The following is a 21,294-nucleotide window of genomic DNA, read 5'->3' on the forward strand; positions in this document are numbered from 1 at the left end:
CTCTAAACATAAATGTATGTAAGCACGGCGGCATTACCAACTACATCGACGGCGCCTGAGTACTTAAAAACAAAAAGTAATCTACGACCTCACTTTGGTTGGGCTCCATCCTTTTGCTTTCAGAAATTATTTAGCATCAATGTAATCAACGCAATCGCTCTCTTAGGCTTAGGCTTTGATACAACAACGGCGCTAAACAGCGCAATATAACAGCAAGGAATTTTACGACTTAACCTAACACAACAAGGAACAGTTTGTTTTGTTCCACATCCACTTGGTGGACGGATGGATGCCTGCCCATTTACATGTGGGCTTCAAGCTAAAATGACATAAAACGCCTGCAACATAGTTGCCAAAATGTTCAGATCAGTTTGAGTAATTGGGCATTGGGCACATGCGTTTATGGGCCATCACAAATACCTCAGTCCAATCTATGTAGTTGATTTTAGGAGTTATCTTGGCCAATGATGCTCTGTTTTATGTGGTCAAAAGCAATAAACTTTTCCCTGGGCAGACGTAAAAGTTCACATTGAATTGACCAACGGAGGTGGATCAACATTGTTTCCAACATAACTCCAGATGAGATGATGGCTATCTTCGAACGTTGATCACAAAAACACTGAGTTTGGCGATCGTTAAAATTTGTTTAATGACCGTATTCATGTCGTTCGCAAATACCTAGTAGTTGTCCCTGGGAATGTGACCGTCGATTGAACCTCTCGCTCGTCATAGTTGAGGATCATTGTCAAGTATATGATACAGAGACTCCCAATCGATTAGATTTCAAAGACTGTCATATTAACATTAGCGCAATCCTAAAGGCCATACCATGACTGGAAAGTAAATTTTAATATTTAACTTCCCAATATTCAACTTTAACTTCCCAATATTCACAAGCGAAAAACAAACTACACTGAAAAAACAGTGAACCCAGCAGGAAAAAAACTTTCGGTTATTTTTAGAAAATTTTGAATATTTGTAGATAATTTTAACTAAACAGTATTACAAACGTTGGCATCACGCTGATGTCATAAAAAAAAGTAAATATTTTTCGACAAATTCAAGAAACTTTATTAGACATAACAAAGTTTTTTTCACTTGTTAAAGAAAATGTTGTAGTTTGAAGGAAAAATTTGGAGTTCGAAATTGCAAGAATGTCTTTAGTGACATATGTTACGAAGTTCGTGATGGACGCATTTTTGGTAAAATTTAAAAATTTAAAGAAATTGTGAAATATTTTGTGGAAGACTCGAATTGCTTCATTTGAGTATATTTTTCCTCGGTTTTAGTTTATTTAACTAACGTACACAAAAAATTATTGGAGTAAAGGAAATTTTCTCCAAACGTAATAATTCCATGAACTAAAATAAAGTTCAATTGGTTTTAGTGAAATAGAGAGTTCACTTTTTTTTGAGTGTAAATTTCTGAATTATAAACAAGAAACGTGAGGAGGAAATTTAAATGAAATAAACACAATTTTATCGTATTGAACATTTTTTATATGGTCTAAAAAGTTAATTCGATGCATACTCTCCAAACAAAAAAGTGACGTCATAGATTGCAGACTTTTACGTTTATGGCGAGGTGTGATAACGAAATTGTTGTAGCATATTTGCGACAAATATGTTAATATATATATATATATATATATATATATATATATATATATATATATATATATATATATATATATATATATATATATATATATATATATATATATATATATATATATATATATATATATATATATATATATATATATATATATATATATATATATATATATATATATATATATATATATATATATATATATATATATATATATATATATATATATATATATATATATATATACATAACATTTAGATTATCACGACATTTGCTTGTGTTTCTTTCTTTTTGTTAGTGGGCGTGAGTAGGATTTTTCGGTCGCGAGTGTGCGTGAGTAAAATATTGCTCATGTGCACACCTTTATTTTCTACCTCAAAGATCGGATGTTTTAAACCCTTCCCGAAGTAATATTTAAAGTTTCTACATATGGAGACTGCATCGTATTCTGGACTTATAAGAACCATTTTTGAGTTTTGAGTTTTCAAGAAATTTTTAACATATCGTGTAACCAGTGTTGCCAGTATTTGGGATTTTTCCCCAAATCGGGGATACTTTTTCGTGGATGGGGACCAAATTTTTGAGTTGGGGACTTGGAGATTTGGTGGGGAATTTCCACAAATTTGGGGATTTTTGTGGGGAATTTTCGATATTTGTTCAGTATACGAGTAATTATCACAGTAAGAACTATGGTTTATATGAAATTCTTTACATGCTTACAAAAAAAGGCTTAAAGAAGTACAGAGATTCTCGAAATAATAAAAAAAAACTTTCCTCCTCTTTATTCCACGGAATTTATTTGGGTGGCCCAAAAGCTTCTTTACAATTTACTCTTTTTCCTAAGAAATTTTTTACTATTGTGAAATTATTTCGTAAGGACTCATATGCGTACACCACTGATTTTGAACATGTATCCCATATCCCGCATATACAGAGTAGAGTTCATATCGGGACAGCAACGCATTTCGATCGATAAGTCAATTTTATTTCTGGACTATATGGTGACCGAACTCCCATTTTTATTTCTCGAGCGAGGATTTGCATAAGATGACTCGATGACTCTTTATACCATTAATTAACTCTGATGGGGGCTGGTATCGGATGATATTTTGAGCACCCGTCTCCTGGTTTTGTGTTTTGAAATCTTCATTCAATTCCACATTGTTATTTTATTTAAAATGTTTTTGTTTTTTTTTTAATTTTGTACGGATTTTCTACAGCAGAGTCTATTCGTTTACTTTTTGTTTCAAAAAACTTGCCAAAAATTTCTTTGGGATTTTTATGGGGAATTTTAAATTAAATTGGGGATTTTTGGGGATAAAAGTGATCCATTTTGGGGACAAGAGCTCGGAAAATACTGACAACAGTGCGTGTAAGCGTACAAGAAAATGATTAAATAACGCTTTGTATTGTAATCTAAATTTTTACTTCCAACCTTTCAATTTTCATGGAGTGAAATTGAAAGGTTGGCTTCTAGTAGCCCCAGGAGTCAGATCAGGGGATCGATTTATAACGAGGTTACACCGAAACCTGGACCGATATAGCCCATCTTCGAACTTAAGATTCTTTCGGTCGGTATCCCCGAACATTTATCTTGCCTTTTTCAACTGAGCAACAACCCCCTATGTTCCTTGTGAATTGTAATTATATAGGAGAGAGTAAGTTTTTCAAAATAGTCGAGCATGAGCAAAGTCCCGTGCCGTGCCAAAATATGTACAACTGGAGTGCTGAAGTTAGGCAGGGTCTATTCTCTACCTTCTGTGCGAATTTCAAAGAAATGGTAGAAAACAGAAATTGTAAAATTATTTAATTCAGTTTTGAAAAGGTGGGACAAGACGGATGTCGCCCACCTCAACCAGGATATCAAAAAATCAGGTACTCCACGTTAATTCATAACCTCCCTCGCCTTCTCTCTAAATTTCGAAGACTTTTGAGAAGTTTAAGTTTCACAATACTATATATTTAGAGGTCTCCCTTCCAGTTTAATTTTTAAAAAATCGGACATGGTCCCCTCCCGACCAGATATAAAAACATGGAGTGTTCTATTTTCACCACATGATAACCCCCCAGCAAAAAAATTAGAAGTTCTTCCAAAGGCACAATTTTAAAAGCACTTCCGGAAGATGCACTCCCAATGAAGTTCTTTATTTTAACCCCCCCCCTGGAAGTTCTTCTAATTCATTTTTTATAACTTGGGGTTTTCATACTTTTAATGGGTAATTTAAAATTTTTTTCTTCAAATAGGGTAAAAACAGAGTAAGAATTCATAAAATGGTACAAATCATTTAAATTTTGTCGAAAAAAAAATGCTAAATCCAATCTGAAAAAATTGTGAATTTTTGAAAATATTTGAGTTCAAACGTTTCCGACAAGCGTTAGAATCCATTAAAAATTATAAAAAATTATTTATTTGACAAAATATCACAGAATTTTTTAATTTACATCCAAAACATTGAATTCGAATCACACCTACAAATTCAGTGCAACGGCTGTTGGAATGGAGGACTTCCGTCCTATGACAAGCCCATGTTAAATTCATCGCTTCTGCGTCAATTTTGCACCACTTCCGGATCCACAAAGAACATTTTCATTACTTTTGTGGCGACGCTTTTTTTGCTGGGCCTCAAAGTCTCCTGAAATTTTCATGTAAATCGGTTCAGCCATTTGCGAGATTACCCGGAATATGCAAACAAATAAACAAACACAATTCAGTTATTATAATATGAAGGGTGGCTGATATGTAATGCCACATGTAAATCGCTTTTATTTTATTGTTCAAAAGCAATATGTAGGAAATAACATCACGTTTAGATTGGTTAGAATTATGGCCTTCAAACAGTCGACAAAGCCATAACAAGCAGTACGAAAGTGGATCTGTGGTGTTTTGGCCCAGTAGAAATTAAGTGAGGAACCTCTTGTTTAATGGGTGCTGATGCTTGTTTACTTCAATTCTGTCTTTAGGACATTTTCCCGATACCACCATCCAAAGTAGTGAAACGCATTTTTTAATTTTGAAAATTTTTTTTCATAAGTAGAAGATTTATTTACTCAAGATTGGTACATAATAAAGAAGAATAGAGAGCAGGGAATTTAAATTAAATAAACGTAGTTATACTCTACTGTACATCGTTGATGTGATTGCATCTAAGTCATCTAGGTTTGGAAAGTTGATTGGTTGGATCCTCTGCCTCGTGTCCCAAGTGTGGCGATATTACGGACGATGATGGATTCCAGAATTATACATTTAAGGTGAGGTATGATTGGAGAAGAGTGCCTTAAAGACTTCACAAGCAAAACAGGATTTGGCATTTGCGTTTAAATGTCAGAAGCCTGTGGCATCGTATGAAATGCACGAGTGTGTGTGTATCGTTTTGTGTGAGTGTGTTTGTTAAGTCTTGGAAAAACTTTGGTAAATATATTGTTTGTAAGCGTATGATTGCACATTAATGTTAGTTTTAGACTGGGTTGGTAGCACCATAATCAGTAGCATTGCCAGCACCCTGGGATCAACGCTCATGCTTGACGAGTTGCATAGGAGCTCGGCCCTGTGGATTGGCTTCCGAACTTGAGGGTGGTGCGTAAAAGCTAGAATCGGCATCATTTGAATCGTCATGTACATTTATTTCCTCTTCATCCGAATCTGAATCATTGATGGAAACGGGCTTTGAGATGTGGTCACCAGGAAGCGGATTATGCTTCTCCTGATCTGCTGCTGATAATGATGCAGCTACGGCGTATTGTCGAGCTAAACCCAAAGCGAAGGCCGCAGCCGAGGGCGTGTTAACCAAAGATCGGAAAGCACTGTGTTCTCCACCCATCGAAAGTGTTGGAGATCCTGTTGCTATGGCTGCCGCCAACTGCTGATGTGACTCGTTGCCCAAGACGCTAAACGATGATGGTGGCATATTCAGTGAGGGTGGTTGACCTTTGGCCAGTTGCTGATGATGCTGATGGTAGTGATTGAGCAGTAATGCTGCTGCCGCCGATTGTGGATCGGGATGGTGAGTGTGCATAGTTGGAATGTGAGCAGCCATTGATGTGGGTTGAGCTGTAACACCTGATTGGCCCATCCCCGGTGGATGGGAAACATCTGATGTTGGTTGACCTGATTGCTGTTGTTGAATCATGGAAGCGGGTTGATCGTTAGGGCATGTTGATGCATTGCTATTGGTACTAGGAGTAGGAGATGCAGAGGTGGGATTGCTGCATGTCTCTAACGATTGCTGGGAGTAGTGGGGTGCAGAGGAATTGGTAGTGGGGCTAGAACGGCGCTTCAACAGATTCATACGTTGATGTCGCCGCCACTTCGCTCTTCGATTTGAAAACCACACCTAAAAAAAGGTAAAAACAATACGATTCTCTGTGTAAATCTTTTAACTCCTGATTGGGCGGAAGCTTTTATTCGGATGGGTTTTCCATTGATCTTACCTGGACCCTAGCTTCACTTAAGGATGTGCGACTTGATAGACGTTCCCTGGTGCTTACACAAGGATAGTGACTCTTGTCGAATTCCTTCTCCAATTCTTCCAATTGCTCAGGAGTAAAAGTCGTACGATTCCGTCGGAACTTTGGTTCGTCGTCATCATCTAGATAATCCGAATCTATGTGGCGACTATCATCTGGTGATTCCAGAGTGTCATGGCTGCCAGAGCTAGGTGAGATAGCCCTGTTTGTGCTGTTATTCGGGACGGCGGTCGTGGTATGATTCACAGTCGGCATTGCGGTCAATGCAGCTCCCGCACTCATTGCAGGCGACCAAAAATGTGGATTCGTTCCACTAGTTGATGCCGCAGCAGCTGCTGCAGCTGGATGCCATGAGAATCCCCCATACGGATGTGGAGGATATAAACCATAGGCAGCGGTTCGGGCGAACTCATTAGCTACCCTTTCCGCTGCCCGATTTCTCAATATCCGATTGATGGACGACACCGATGGAGCTGTAGCATTTGTACAAACACCTGCAAATTACGAAAAAAAATCCATTACTAATCCTACTCCATTTTATAATAATGGCTATCGGGACGAAGATGCTGGCCGTGGCCTGCGTCCAAAAGCCATAAATCGTTAAAGCGATCATTGAGTTAATCTCAAATCTCATCAATGACGACGATGTGGGCACAAAGCATCCGAAAAGATTAGCCGGTCAAGCCTCCCCACACACCATAACACTCTTGCCATGGGGGAGGGGGCACATTTGCATAACATTAAATGTGGTCGACCGACGCATTCATGCATGTGTGAATGAGTGAGTGAATGAAGCTTCCAACTAATCGACCGCAATCAATCACAACATCAAACGGACAAATAAGTCGAAAAGACTTAATAAACAGATTACGAATTCCGATAAGGAAAATGAAAATGGACCAAACAAACAGCTCTGTGGGAATATCTCTGTTTGGTGTTTCGCTTCTGTTGATGTGATTTCTTTGTTATGCTCTGCCTCTCCTAAGCCAGACACTGCGATATTGTACTCACCTTCAGATATTAGCCGCTCGCGTATTTCCCAAGCAAATATCGTTGGATTCTCGCGCTTGTATTGTTCGATCTTCGATACCACAGTTGGAGTTGCAACTTTTGGCTTGGAGCCACCAATTAGGCCAGGTGGACGCAAAGAACCTGCAATAAAGACAATTATTTCAATTAATTTTCCACTCTGGAAAGTGATTTCACATCCACGAAAATTGTACACAAAAGCGATGTGGCAGAAGAACCAAACAAATTGGCAAAGAACTCTGACTAGCCTCTGTATGGTTGTTCCTTATCGTACGTGATTATCGAAATTCATAATAACTATATCGAGAATCTGGATTGGAAAATTGCCACGCGCCATATCTTCATAATGATCTTCCCACAATAATTCTATCCTACACTCTCAAAAATCTTTTACTAACAATCATTAAAAGATCATACTAAATGAGAACATTACGATTTTTTCACTTCCACAAATTACAAAACCATTCATTCATTTTTTATTATCCATAACTAAACTAGTCATTAGTTTATTATTCATAACTAGCAGGTCCCTGCCGCGTTGCTAGCCCCAAATGTTTCTTTTATTTTCTATGTCAAATTTTCTATTTTCTATGTTGTTTGCTTGCTATTCCCTTTATAGCACATTGACATCAAGCTGTGACTTTTGCTACATACATTTACGACGGTATAATGCGTACATCGCAAAAGTCGTAAACCTACACTAATAGAAAAAGTTTCGTTATATTAACGAAATGTGTAATTAAAAACAAATTCGTTAATACAACAAAATTTTTTGTTATTATTATGAATTTTCTGTTAATCAACGTAATGTTTCGTACTATTAACGAATATTTTCATTGTGTTGATGAAAATTGTTCCTTATATCAATGAAAAATTTTCGTTGGCTCAATTTTAATAAAATTTTCTTTTTGTGAATAGAAAAAATTAACATTTAATTAAGTTGGTCCCTTAATAAAAGGGATGCAAAAATATGCTGCTATATTGTATTTATTAAAAACTCTTCTCATTGGCAAATTCAAAATATTCTGGATTTGCGTGGTTCATAATACACTGGTAGAAAAATGTATCGTAAATGTATTAACGAACGGGCTTCGTTGATTACTTTTCGTTAATATTACGAAATTGTTCGTTATAAGAACGAAAGTGATCGTTAATACAACAAAATCAATCGTTAAAAGACAATTTTGTGTTTTGGTTTTTCGTTATATTAATGAAACACGTTTCGTTAATATTACGAATATTAACTTTGTAATTTTTTCAATTAGAATAAAAATGTTTCCCAAGATGGAATTATTATAATCATTTGCACAGAGAGAGTAACTTTTGGAAACTTTTAGCCCTTAAAACAGGCGGTTTATATACTCCGAAACTGCACTAATAGAAAAAGTTTCGTTATATTAACGAAATGTGTCGTTAAAAGTCAGCCAATGAAACAAATTCGTTAATACAACGATTTTTTTCGTTAATATACCGAGTTTTCTGCAAATCAACGTAACGTTTCGTACTATTAACGAATATTTTCATTGTATTAATGAAAACGTTGCGTTATATCAAAGAAAATTTTTCGTTGGCTGACTTTTAATGAAATTTTCTTTGTGTGTGGAATTGAAAATATCATTTATAAAATGAAAGCGATCGTTAATATAATGATATGGATCGTTAAAAAATAAATTTTAAATTGTTATATTTCGTCATATTAATGAAATATGTTAATTAATAATACGAATGGGAGTTTGAGTCAGGGCTGCCAATAAAATTTTAAGCAAAATCGTCACTTTTTCACGAAAAATCGTCATAATCGGCACTTGCATTATAAAAATCGTCCAAAAATCGGGAATTTAAATAATATTAAAATAAATACATTCAGATTTTATATGCCAACCCACATAGTGTTTTGGGGATTAATAACTTTTATTGACTTTTGGCTCCACAAAACATACTGATCGACTCAAAATCACCTCCTGAGTCGATTTATTCGTATTCGTCCGTTCATCGGTCGGTCTGTCTATGTATTGTTCGCAGGATGCCGGTCGCAATTATTTTGATGAAACTGGGTTCAGTGCTTTTTGAGCACAAGGACGAACGATATTGAATTTGGAAAAAAAATCGTATCACATTTAGACACAGCCCCCATATATATGCATCGCCTGATTTCAACAAATGGGGCCGTATTGAGCTAAATAGGTCGTTTTCAAATTTAATACAAGATAATTAAGTACTCTTAAATTAAGCAAAATTTAATCGAAATCGGTTAAGATTTCGAATTCGCTCGATTTTTCCAAATTTTTGAACCGAGTAAATATCGTCATTTTCGAGGCAAAAATCGGAAACTGTTACTTTTTGAGTCAAAAATCGTCAAAATGCCGATAAATCGGCAAAATTGGCAGTCCTGATTTGAATATTTCTGCCTCGCCTTACTCTCTCTCTCTCTCTCTAAAACGTCTCTCCATACTCTCTCTAATACGCCTGTAGCGCAGTGCTACAGGCATATTAGTAGATTGGAGTAGATTGAAAAAAATTGAAGTATCATTCATTTTTGAAAACAAAACAATATAATTCATTTTATTATACCCTCCACCATAGGATGGGAGGTATATTAACTTTGTCATTCCGTTTGTAACACATCGAAATATTGCCCATAAAGTATATATATTCTGGGTCGTGGTGAAATTCTGAGTCGATCTGAGCATGTCCGTCCGTCTGTTGAAATCACGCTAACTTCCGAACGAAAGAAGCTATCGACTTGAAACTTTGCAAATGGGCCATATCGGTCCACTTTTACGTATATCTCCCATATAAACGGACCCCCACATTTGGCTTGCGGGGACTCTAAGAGAAGCAAATTTCATCCGATCCGGCTGAAATTTGGTACATGGTTTCAGCATATGATCTCTAATAACCATGCAAAAATTGGTCCACATCGGTCCATAATTAAATATAGCCCCCATATAAACTGATCCCCCGATTTGGCTCGCAGAGCCTATAAGAGAACCAAATTTCATCCGATCCGGCTGAAATTTGGTACATGGTGTAAGTATATGGTCTCTAACAACTATGCAAAAATTGTTCCACATCGGTTAATAATTCAATGATTAAAATCGCTATGTTCATCGTAATTAAAGGAATAGGAAAAACAGTTAGGTAATATGGGGAACATTTAAAAATTTGAAGCAGAACAAAAAGTGAAGCAGATTTTTGGAAGAAGGAGTGACGAAGTAAATTTTGTGAAAATGAAGCAAAATACTTCGATTGAAGTAGTAGCGGCAGCACTGCTGGATTAATTATAAGATTTCCTATAAACAGCAGGTTACTTGTGCCACACACAAGGAAAATTTCATTAAAATTGAGCCAACGAAAATTTTTCATTGATACAACGAAACATTTTCATTAAGACAATGAAAATGTTCGTTAATAGTACGAAACGTTTCGTTGACTCACAGAAAATTCGTTATAATAACGAAAAATTTCGTTATATCAATGAATTTTTTTCATTGGCTCAATTTTAATGACACATTTCATTAATATAACGAAACTTTTTCTACCAGTGCAGACTTAAATAGTGGTTTTCCTTCGCTATCAGTTTCTGCACCACCGAGTAGAACATAGTAATTTTAGCTTGGAGTTTCCCTTTGAAATAAGTTTGTTCTCGCTTTTACTTTTTCGTTAAAGTCGTTAATAATTTTATGAACATTCCTGAGAATTGAAACTTCTTCGCACATCATTTGATATCATCGAATTCGCTGCCTAGCTAGCGCGACTGCAGTATTTTGAGTTTGCGACAGTCGTAAACCGGAAAAAGTTTGATACAGACCATCTCTGATTGACATGTCGATTTTCGGCTTTTTAAAGTATATACCCTTGATCAGGAATAAATTCTGTAATCAGGTTGTAATCAGGCTGAAATTCTGCATAAACTCGTTTTTTGTCTGCAAGCAGTTCAAGACCGATCACTCGATTTGATTTCTTGATGGCATTGGAGCTGTAATTTTTATCCAATTTGCTTAAAATTCGAAACCTAGAGGTATTTTAAACTCGCACAGAGTAGTGGATAATGTGGCATAGTTCGGCCCATGGTTCTAGCCCCCGATCTCCCTATTTGACTTGTTGAGGGCATTGAAGTCACAATTGTTAACCGTTTTGTTTAAAATTTGGGAGGATCCAAAAGAAGCTATGCCAAATGTAATTTATATCGATCAATGTTTCGATATAACTCCTTTATGGACCAATATCCCGCCTTCTATTCGACTTCTTGGACCAATAAAAACAGCAATTTTTACTTGACATGTCCCCAATTTATTTCAGACACATAAAGGATTCTAATGTCTATATCAAAATACAAATCTGAAATTATTATTATGTTGACTTTTATTTTAATGTAGCCTCCATAACAACTGATTAAAATTATCCATATTATCGCATTGAAATCAAAAATGAGAGATATTTATTGACTTTATTTAATTTATTTTACACAAAAATACCCTGATAGAATCATAACAATTTATCTAACGAAACAAATTTTTTAATATAATGAACTTTGTCGTTGTTTTATCGAAATTTCTTCATTTTCATTATATTAATGACTATTTTTCGTTATACCAAAGAAAACTGTTCATGGACTCAATTCTAATGAAATTTTCTTTTTATGTAGGTTTGGTATGATCTGGTATTGGGTCGCTACACACCGATGTCTTCAAGGAAACAGAGCATAGGGTTGTCGTACTAATCTCCGTCGAGCAAACCACAAAAAAAAATAAAAAATATCGGGGGATTTTTTTTTTTACAAATAGGTCCAATATTTATGTCGCCGATTTAATAATAAAATAACATTTGCGAAATGATGTAAAAATAGCTTCAGATTTAAATATCTCTATTTTTGTCGCTAATATTGTGATTCGTCCGAGATGAATTAATTGTTTCATTAAATATGTAGCTCTTAGTATTAAATTGATTTGAAACAAATTTTTTCAGTAGAATTTCTGTTTACACAAATTTAAAAACATCCAATGCTCGATATGCACATATGTCACCTCATAATAGGCATATCCAAAAACACGTCAGAATAACTAATAGGTTCGATAAATAACGAAATATATTCATTAAATTATGGACAGTTTTTGTTATTCCATAGAAAATTTATTAGAATTTTAGTATAATTCACAATATTCCACTTTACATTTTTCCATTCATAGGCAGAATATGAACATTTTTGTGAGTGTAGTATCCAAATCAGAGCTTATACAATTCCGGGTGCTGCACCTTGTGATCAGAGCAAGCTTAAAGCAAATATTTTGATTAATGGACTGTAGTCAATTTTGCCCAAGATATGACCTGCAAAACAAGCTGTGTGTGAACGTTGTTTGACCATTCACATTCATTATAATTGGCACACCAAACGCCTCTCCCTCGTCGCTCGAAGTGATGCTCTCAACCAACAATTGAACACCGATCACCGATATAATCATCCTTAGCTGAAACATGTATGACTAGGTTTAAGACCAATCGACTGTACGATAATGCAATGAGAAAATTCACATATGTTCTCATCAATGTTTACATATATACGTTTGTATGTACACTATGGAAAAGTCATTCGAAGTTGCATTTATGGTGGTTGTAATGTCTTTACATTGAGAAGTATACAGAGCGCGCAGTAGTTCGATAGAGGCCGATGTTTGCATACATCGGTGAAAATTGAACACGAATGTAGTGACGATGTTCCTTCCAAAATCTACAACACTTCACTCATAGTGTACTGCAATTTGTGAACTGGAAACGGCAGCCGCAACAACAATCGGTCTGACCAATCCCCGATGAAGATGAGGTGAGTTGTGATAAATGATTGCGGTACGTGTTTGTTTTAATGTCTGTCCGTTCGGGCATTTGTTGCTCTACCATAGCTCATGAGTGGAATGGCGGCGTTGCAGTAGCCTTGTTTGCGACTATGTTGTGATGTTTTGCGTTGCTTCATGTCTAAAAACCCAAAAAGCTGAAACCGCCCTTCTGCTGCTCTATGCCACATCCCAGCAACTTGTGACGAGTGTGTTGTTTGTTTGGAATAAATTTTCATGTTTGACAATTAAAATACATAAACTGTGTTTATTTTTCCTTTAGCACTTCCGCAGAGAAGACAAGATAATTTCTCGCTTCCTTTCTTGTTGGAGGATGATAAGCACTGTATGATAATTCATTTACCAAAGCCAAGCTTATACGACCTCTTTGCCAGCCAGAATAAGTAATTGGATTTGCTGAAAATGAAACCCACAATTACGACGATGAATGTAGACAATGCGTACAGCACGGAGTGTCCACAGAGGGGTAGATGAGTGTGCTAGGTAGGTTTCTGGCAGTGCACAACACCTCTATGTGCCTTACATAGTTATGACAAAGATGTGACCATATAAGAGTTTATGCAATTTACCTCAACACATCCTACTTATGATATGATAGGAACAGTGGACTCTGTTGTACCAAATTTGATTAAATATAATAACAATAAGCAAGGATATTGTCGCAACATTATTATGTTTGTTTTATGGGAACATATTATATGTTTGGAAGCATTTTGAGCCCAAAAATATTATATGCTTGGAAGAATTTTCTCCTAAAGAAGATTGTGCTCAAAAATATTTTATTTCCGCCTAATTGCATATTCCCTCACACAGTGGTGCCATGCGTAGGGAAAAATCCTTTTTTGTAGGGATTTTTTTTCCTAAAATTACATCTGTAGGGAAAAAGGACAGATTTCTCATTTTTTTCTACAAATGTAGGGAATTTTTCCAATTTCCAGAGTTTACTACATTTTGCAACAAGAAGATTACTTTCCCTTAATATTCCAGATATTTGAAGATCCAAAATATATGGTAGTCAAAGCTTCAACGAATGGAATACGCAATTCACCGTTAACGATGTCATTGTAATGATTTTATTTAGAAAAGTTCAGCGGTAACGTTAAAAGATGTTTTGCATTGGTATTTAATTACAAATGCGTAAATAGATTTCATTTGCAGGAATGAACGCTTCCATTAAGGTTCATAAACAGGTGATGGCTTCCTCAACTTGGTGCCTCTCAATATTTTCTAATACAAAGATCACTTGCAGTGCATACGCGGATTCGTGTTCATAAATGTAGGATTAAATATTATTACAATACTTATTCGAGCCTATTGGACAAGAAGATTAAGGGAATTAGTACTATTACTGAAAAGAACTTGTCCAATAAGCTCGAATAAGTATTGTAATAATATGTAGTTTAAATGACTTGGACATTAAACCGTCCTGCATTGGTGTCAGGCTAACATAAAAATAGTAAATGTAGGATTTTTATTGCGGAATATCTTCAAAAACTGTTTTACAACTGTTACATTCACAACAGTTTTTAATGTTTTAGAAAAATGTCGTCTAGTGAAGAAAATAAAACCATTCCAACAAAATTTAGAAAATATCCTTTTTGACCAAATTGGCTCATTGTTGAATTAAAGCGTTGGCTAGAGGCGGTCGAAAATTACGATTTTAAATACCAATGCATTGCTTGTGGAAAGTTCGTAAATTGTACAAATCTGACCAGAAGAAACACGCGGCCATTAAAGTCCACAAGAAAAATGTTGGTAGTGTTAAAAATGAGCAATGATGTTGCAATGTTCGAAATCCGAATAAAAATGGCAATATTCATATTATTGAACATTTGATCCCTTTATTGAAGGGTATAATCCCTGACTATTAATTTTAAAGAAATTGAATTCAATATAAATAATAAATGAATATTTGTCATTTTCTTGCCAAATTTGTTTGAATATATTTTTAGGAGCCGCGTAGGGAATTTTCAAAAAACTTCCTGGCATCACTGCCCTCACATCTTTCTCACTTCTACGAAGTTTTTTAGTTCTTAGCACCTTTTTCTGTAATACAAACAGTGTTGAAGAAATTATTAGATTTTATAAATTTTTTTAAATTTTACCTTTCACCTGAACGGAGAATCGAACCGAGGACCATACAGTTTGTAAACTATCCACTGGGCTACGTAGCTGTTATTGTCATCAATGGACAATTATATTTATATAGCACAGTTTGCGGCGCCCATGAGCCGCTGCAAACAAAACATTATTTAACAGAAACTTTCATTTGTTGGCCACTTGGACCAATGGTTAGCATGTGCGCCTTGCATGCAAAGGGTCGTGGGTTCAATCCCTGCTCCGACCTAACACCAAATTTTTTTTGTTTTACATTTATTTTTACATATATTCCAAAAATACCGAAAATATGTTCGACATTACATGTTACTATATTAAATTTTTGCAATGAACCTTCGAAATGTGGGTTATTAATGATTTAAGTCAGAATAGAACAGTGCTTGATATAAACGAAATGGACTGAGCTTTTTGATAAAATATTATTTTTTTCTTGCAAAACTAACAATTTTTCAACAATAAAATGTTTTTAGTATAAAAGTTTGAAATTAAGTACCCTTAATGGGCCATGTTTCCACGTTTACGTTTCTTTAATAATTCATTTTAAAGAGAATAAACTTTTTCAATTGTTGCTTTGGATCATTCCCCACCTATAACCAAAAAAGTTATAATGTTACCACCATATGCAAAAAAGTTAAAATAGTTCAAGCCTAATTTTACCACATAAATTCCTTCGATAAACTGTCAATAAACTATTTTACATATGGGCATTATTCTGCTTTTAGAGATTCGAGTTATGCCGCTAAAATGAAAAATAATTTTAGCAGCAAAACTCAAACTTAATGCCCGCTTTTATTTTTGAAAAAGTCCGTCAACTCCTCTTGAACTAAAGAGGGACTAAACTTTGTTTTTATACGTTTTACTGATTAATTTTTCACTGTTTCCCCCGTTTTTCATTTTACTGTTATTTTCGATATTTTTTATGAATTGTAATTTTTATATATTTTCCACCGTTTCTTTTATTTCCTTTGTCTGAATATTTTGACTTACTCGTCGTACGTTCCGATTACTTTTGACGAACCAAGAAAAAAAATTGTGCCCATAATACCAAAATGACAAACACATGTCCACACATGCATAAAATGCTGTTCTCAAGGCAAATGTCTATACTCTTGGTTCCGAATGTCTGTTCTCTTTACTCCGAATAATCATTTTAATATTCAAATTAAATAATATTTAGACATATCAAATTTTTGGCGAGGCCTTATTAACATGCCAAGCGCATAGCCAAAACAAATGAACACATAAAACAGTTTTCCGAAACAACATACAAGCAGATTCACAGAAATTCTCTCGCTGTGTTATATTGATATCTTTCAACCCTCCCGGTTTCCATCTCTATTTCTTTCTCTAAACTCTCTCTCTCTCTCTCTGTCGCTCTTTGAATAAAATATCACAACATATATATGCTTACTCGAAATTTATAACTTTATATATGTTTACATTTACACATATTATTTTTATGAAACATTCATGTCCCAAACATAATATATTCTAACATATTAACATATGTGTCTCAACAAACATTTAATGCTAGTTTAGGAACATTACATTTTTGCACTTAAATATATTGTGTTTAAAAAATTCTGCCCGAAACACATTTTGTTTACAGTGCAAGAAAAGCATTAAATCTTATCCGACGAGAACCGTCAAAATTTCTATTTATGTAACTTAAAGTATGCCAGGCGAATACCACTCGCAAAACGAAATTGTGGACCAACGAAATTTTATGTGTTGTTAAAATTGTTTCTTTGAAGCCAACAATTTATTGAGGTCCAACGGGTAAAATAGACAAAGATTTATTTGTGGCTAAAGAAATATCTTTTCCAACGGAAGACAACCTTGTTGGTCTCAAATTTCGTTCGGATGAAGGAATAAGTTTTTTTGTGCGCAGGCAAATCAAGATAATCCCAATAATAAATTGATAGCATGTCTTCATTAGAACCATTCAAACACGATCTGCTATAAACTGTATAGATATGCATCTTTCTATCCCAAAACTTCTCAACTTCCACCAACAGAATTAATGAAAAGTTAGTTAAAAAAAACCAAAAAAGTCCGAATTAATATGTATATTTCAAGGAACACGTTTTTGCCCTTAAAACCGATCGCATTATCAGGCGAAAATAGTAGTTATTTCATGGTTACTTTCCTTAATGAGTTTTTTAATGTAAAAATTAACTTTTTGAATTGGTGCTTTGGATCCATCCCCCTTTTAAGTTGTAATAAAATGTGGCTAAACTACATACTTTTATTGTGCTTTTAGTGATTTATTTTTCATTTTAGCGGCTAAGCTCGAACCTATAGGTAAAATTATTACACTCATAGATGAATTTTCTTCTCTGAAATTTCAGACCAGGAAAAATAGGTTTTACACATTTAAAGCAAATAAAAAAGTTTAGAGACGATCATTGAATTACTTATCATAAATTCGTTCTTATTTGCTATAAAAGAAAAAACTTTATAAGAGAGGGAAGTTTTATTTGTCTAAATTTTTTCTTTCACTCGGCAAACCTATTTACCCATATGTAGCTATTCCTCAGTCGTTAAACTCTCCAAAATGAGTTGATTGCATTCCTATACACACAAGAAAACCACAACGTTTGGAAAACGTTTTTTGAAAGTTTTTTGACTTTCTTCGAAAATTTAAAAAATTTATTACCAATTTTTTTTTAAATTTTTTATTTTTGCAATACAAAAACAAGTATATACGGCCGTAAGTTCGGCCAGGCCGAATTTTATGTACCCTCCACCATGGATTGCGTAGAAACTTCTACGAAAGACTGTCATCCACAATCGAAATACTTGGGTTGTGGTATCTTAAAACTTCTTAACATCGTTTTCTAAATTGTGAGTTAGTCCATACGTGGTATATATGTATTAGACAAAAAAGGTATGTATAGGTAAGTCTACAAATAATTACGAATCGACTTATGCACGGTACGTAGAGAGCCAGGATTTAAATATGGGGGTCGCTTATATGGGGGCTATATACAATTATGAACTTGATATGGATCAATTTTTGTGTGATTGGCGATCAATTTACCTGAGGGCTATATACAACTATACACCGATATGGACATAGTTAGGCATGGTTTTTAACGGCCATATACTAGCACAATGTACCAAATTTCAACTGACTCGGATGAAATTTGCTCCTCCAAGAGACTCCAAAACCAAATCTCGGGATCGGTTTATATGGGGACTATATATATGATTATGGACTGATATGGACCACTTTTGGCATGGTTGTTAAATATCATATACTACCACCACGTACCAAATTTCAACCAGATCGGATGAATTTTGCTTCTCCAAAAGGCACCGGAGGTCAAATCTGGGGATCGGTTTATATGGGGTCTATATATAATTATGGACTGGTATGAACCAATTCCAGCATGGTTATTGGATACCATATACTAACTGATATGGACCACTTTTGGCATGGTTGTTAAATATCATATACTACCACCACGTACCAAATTTCAACCGAATCGGATGAATTTTGTTCTTCCAAGGGGCTCTGGAGGTCAAATCTGGGGATCGGTTTATGTGGGGGCTATATATAATTATAGACCGATTTCGACCAATTTTTGCATGGTTGTTGGAGGTCATATATTAACACCACGTACCAAATTTCAACTGATTCAGATGAATTTTGGTCTTCCAAGAGGCTCCGGAGTTCAAATCTGGTGATCGGTTTATATGGGGGCTATATATAATTATGGACCAATTTTTGCACGGTCATTAGAGACCATATACTAACACCATGTTCAGTCGGATGGGATGAAATTTGCTTCTCTTAGAGGCTCTGCAAACCAAATCGGGGGATCGGTTTATAAAAATTAGACCGATGTGGACTAATTTTTGCATGGTTGTTAGAGATCATATGCAGACACCATGTACCAAATTTCAGCCAGATCGGATGAAATTTGCTTCTCTTAGAGGCTCCGCAAACCAAATGTGTTGATCGGTTTATATATATAATTATGGATCTATTATAATTATGGATCGATGTGGACTAATATTTGCAAGGTTGTTAGAGATCATATGCTGACACCGTGTACCAAATTTCGGCCGTACGGATGAAATTTGCTTCTCTTAGAGGCTCCGCAAGCCGAATGTGGAGATCGGTTTATATGAGGGCTATATATAATTATAGACCGATGTGGACCAATTTTTGCATGGTTGTTGGAGACCATATACTAACACCATGGATCGGATGAAATTTGCTTCTGTTAGAGGATCCTCAAGCCAAATTTGGGGGTCCGTTTATATGGGGGCTATACGTAAAAGTGGACCGATATGGCCCATTTGCAATACCATCCGACCTACATCAATAACAACTACTTGTGCCAAGCTTCAAGTCGATAGCTTGTTTCGTTCGGAAGTTAGCGTGATTTCAGCAGACGGACGGACGGACATCTCAGACCAACTCAGAATTTCACCACGACCCAGAATATATATACATACTTTATGGGGTCTTGGAGCAATATTCCGATGTGTTACAAACGGAATGACAAAGTTAATATACCCGCATCCTATGGTGGAGGGTATAATAAATTTTATTCCAAAATCACAGCCCATTTCGTTTATATCAAGCACTGTTCTTTTGTAACATTAAGTCTTTAACCCTTTCACTACCAATGTCCACTTAGAAGGACATTCGAAAAAGACACCAAATTCTATTTTCCCACTTAGTTTCGATTTATTTCTCGATGTTATTTTAAAGTAGAGACTTTAGTCTAAATAAGCTTTAAATATTGTTTATATTGGTGAGGTCTAAAATACATTTTTTAAACTTTTTTAACAATAAACGAAAAATACGAAAATTTGAGACAATTTTTCTACTGTATATTTCTGGTAAATGTATGGACACTTTGAAAGATATTATAGGCCAAATAGCGTTTATTTTTTTAAGGTGGTTATCCAAGATTTCAGGCTCACTTTGACTTTTCAGTCCATTGTGATACCACAGTGTTGAACTTCTCTCTTATCAATGAGAGCTACCCGATTCTATGTTAATAAGGGACCTCCTTTTTATAGCCGAGTCCGAACGGCGTTCCACATTGCAATGAAACCACTTACAGAAGCTTTGAAACACTCAGAAATGTCATCAGCATTACTGAGGTGGGATAATCCACCGCACCCAAAAAAAAGTGAACCCACCGTTGAAGAAAATGTAGGTTTATTTTAGAAAATTTTAACTAAAATAGTTTTCTAATTGCAACATGTTACAAATAAGTTAATACTTTTTGTCAAATTGAAGAAAATTTATTAAAAATAATTAATTTTTTTCTCTTGTTTAAGAAAATTTCATATGTTGAAAGAAAAAATTGGATTTAAAAATTGTTAAAATGTCTTTAGCGCTATACGAAGTTCATGACAGGTACAATTTTAGTAAAATTTACTCATTTGAGAGACTTATGAACTCAATTTAAGCAAACTTCTGTCATTTTAGGAAAATATGAACTATTTTATTTTTTAGTAAAATTGTGCACTATATTTGTGTAAAACTTTTTTTCTTATTTTTAGTTCACGTCATTAAAGTTAGCAAAAAATTATTCAAATAAGGAACATTTACTCATATTGTGCAAAGTTTAACTAAAATCAACTAAACTTCATGAACTGAAATAAAGTTCAGTTGGCATTAGAGCCCCTTTTTTCTGGGTGCGATGAAAAATTTTTTGGTGTTCGGTCGAAGCAGGAATCGAACCCAGGACCTTGTGTTTGCAAGGCGGGCATGCTAACCATTGCACCACGGTGGCTCTTTATATAAATGTTTTCATCACGTAAACGAATCAATATATATGTATTACAGAAAAAAATTTAGTTCTTAGATAAATCTCGTGGAAGTGACAAAAATATGAAGGAAGATGCAATTAGCCAGAAAAACAAAAAATTGGGTTAGGTGGGTCAGGTTAGGTATAGTGGCTATCCAAGATTTCAGGCTCACTTTGACTTTTCAGTCCATTGTGATACCACAGAGGTGAACTTCTCTCTTATCAATGAGAGCTACCCGATTCTATGTTAATAAGGGACCTCCTTTTTATAGCCGAGTCCGAAGCTTTGAAACACTCAGAAATGTCATCAGCATTACTGAGGTGGGATAATCCGCCGATGAAACATTTGTTGGTGTTCGGTCGAAGCAGGAATTGAACCCAGGACCTTGTGTTTGCAAGGCGGACATGCTAACCATTGCACCACAGTGGCTCTTTATGTA

General features: G+C 35.1%; 1 protein-coding gene across 1 annotated transcript in view; it reads right to left on the reverse strand.

The window, feature by feature from the left end:
- Positions 1 to 4,615: 4,615 nt before the first annotated feature.
- eyg (eyegone) overlaps positions 4,616 to 21,294 on the reverse strand; it is a 52,439-nt gene continuing 35,760 nt past the window's right edge. The window contains exons 3-5 of the mRNA XM_075305664.1: positions 7,090 to 7,230; positions 6,043 to 6,572; positions 4,616 to 5,945 (exon numbers count right to left, since the gene is read on the reverse strand). Coding sequence (XP_075161779.1) covers positions 5,121 to 5,945; positions 6,043 to 6,572; positions 7,090 to 7,230 — 1,496 coding nt within the window. The 3' untranslated portion in view covers positions 4,616 to 5,120. The remainder of the gene's footprint in view (positions 5,946 to 6,042; positions 6,573 to 7,089; positions 7,231 to 21,294) is intronic.

Source organism: Haematobia irritans, chromosome 4 (assembly GCF_050003625.1).
Source record: "Haematobia irritans isolate KBUSLIRL chromosome 4, ASM5000362v1, whole genome shotgun sequence".
NCBI classification, from domain to species: domain Eukaryota; kingdom Metazoa; phylum Arthropoda; class Insecta; order Diptera; family Muscidae; genus Haematobia; species Haematobia irritans.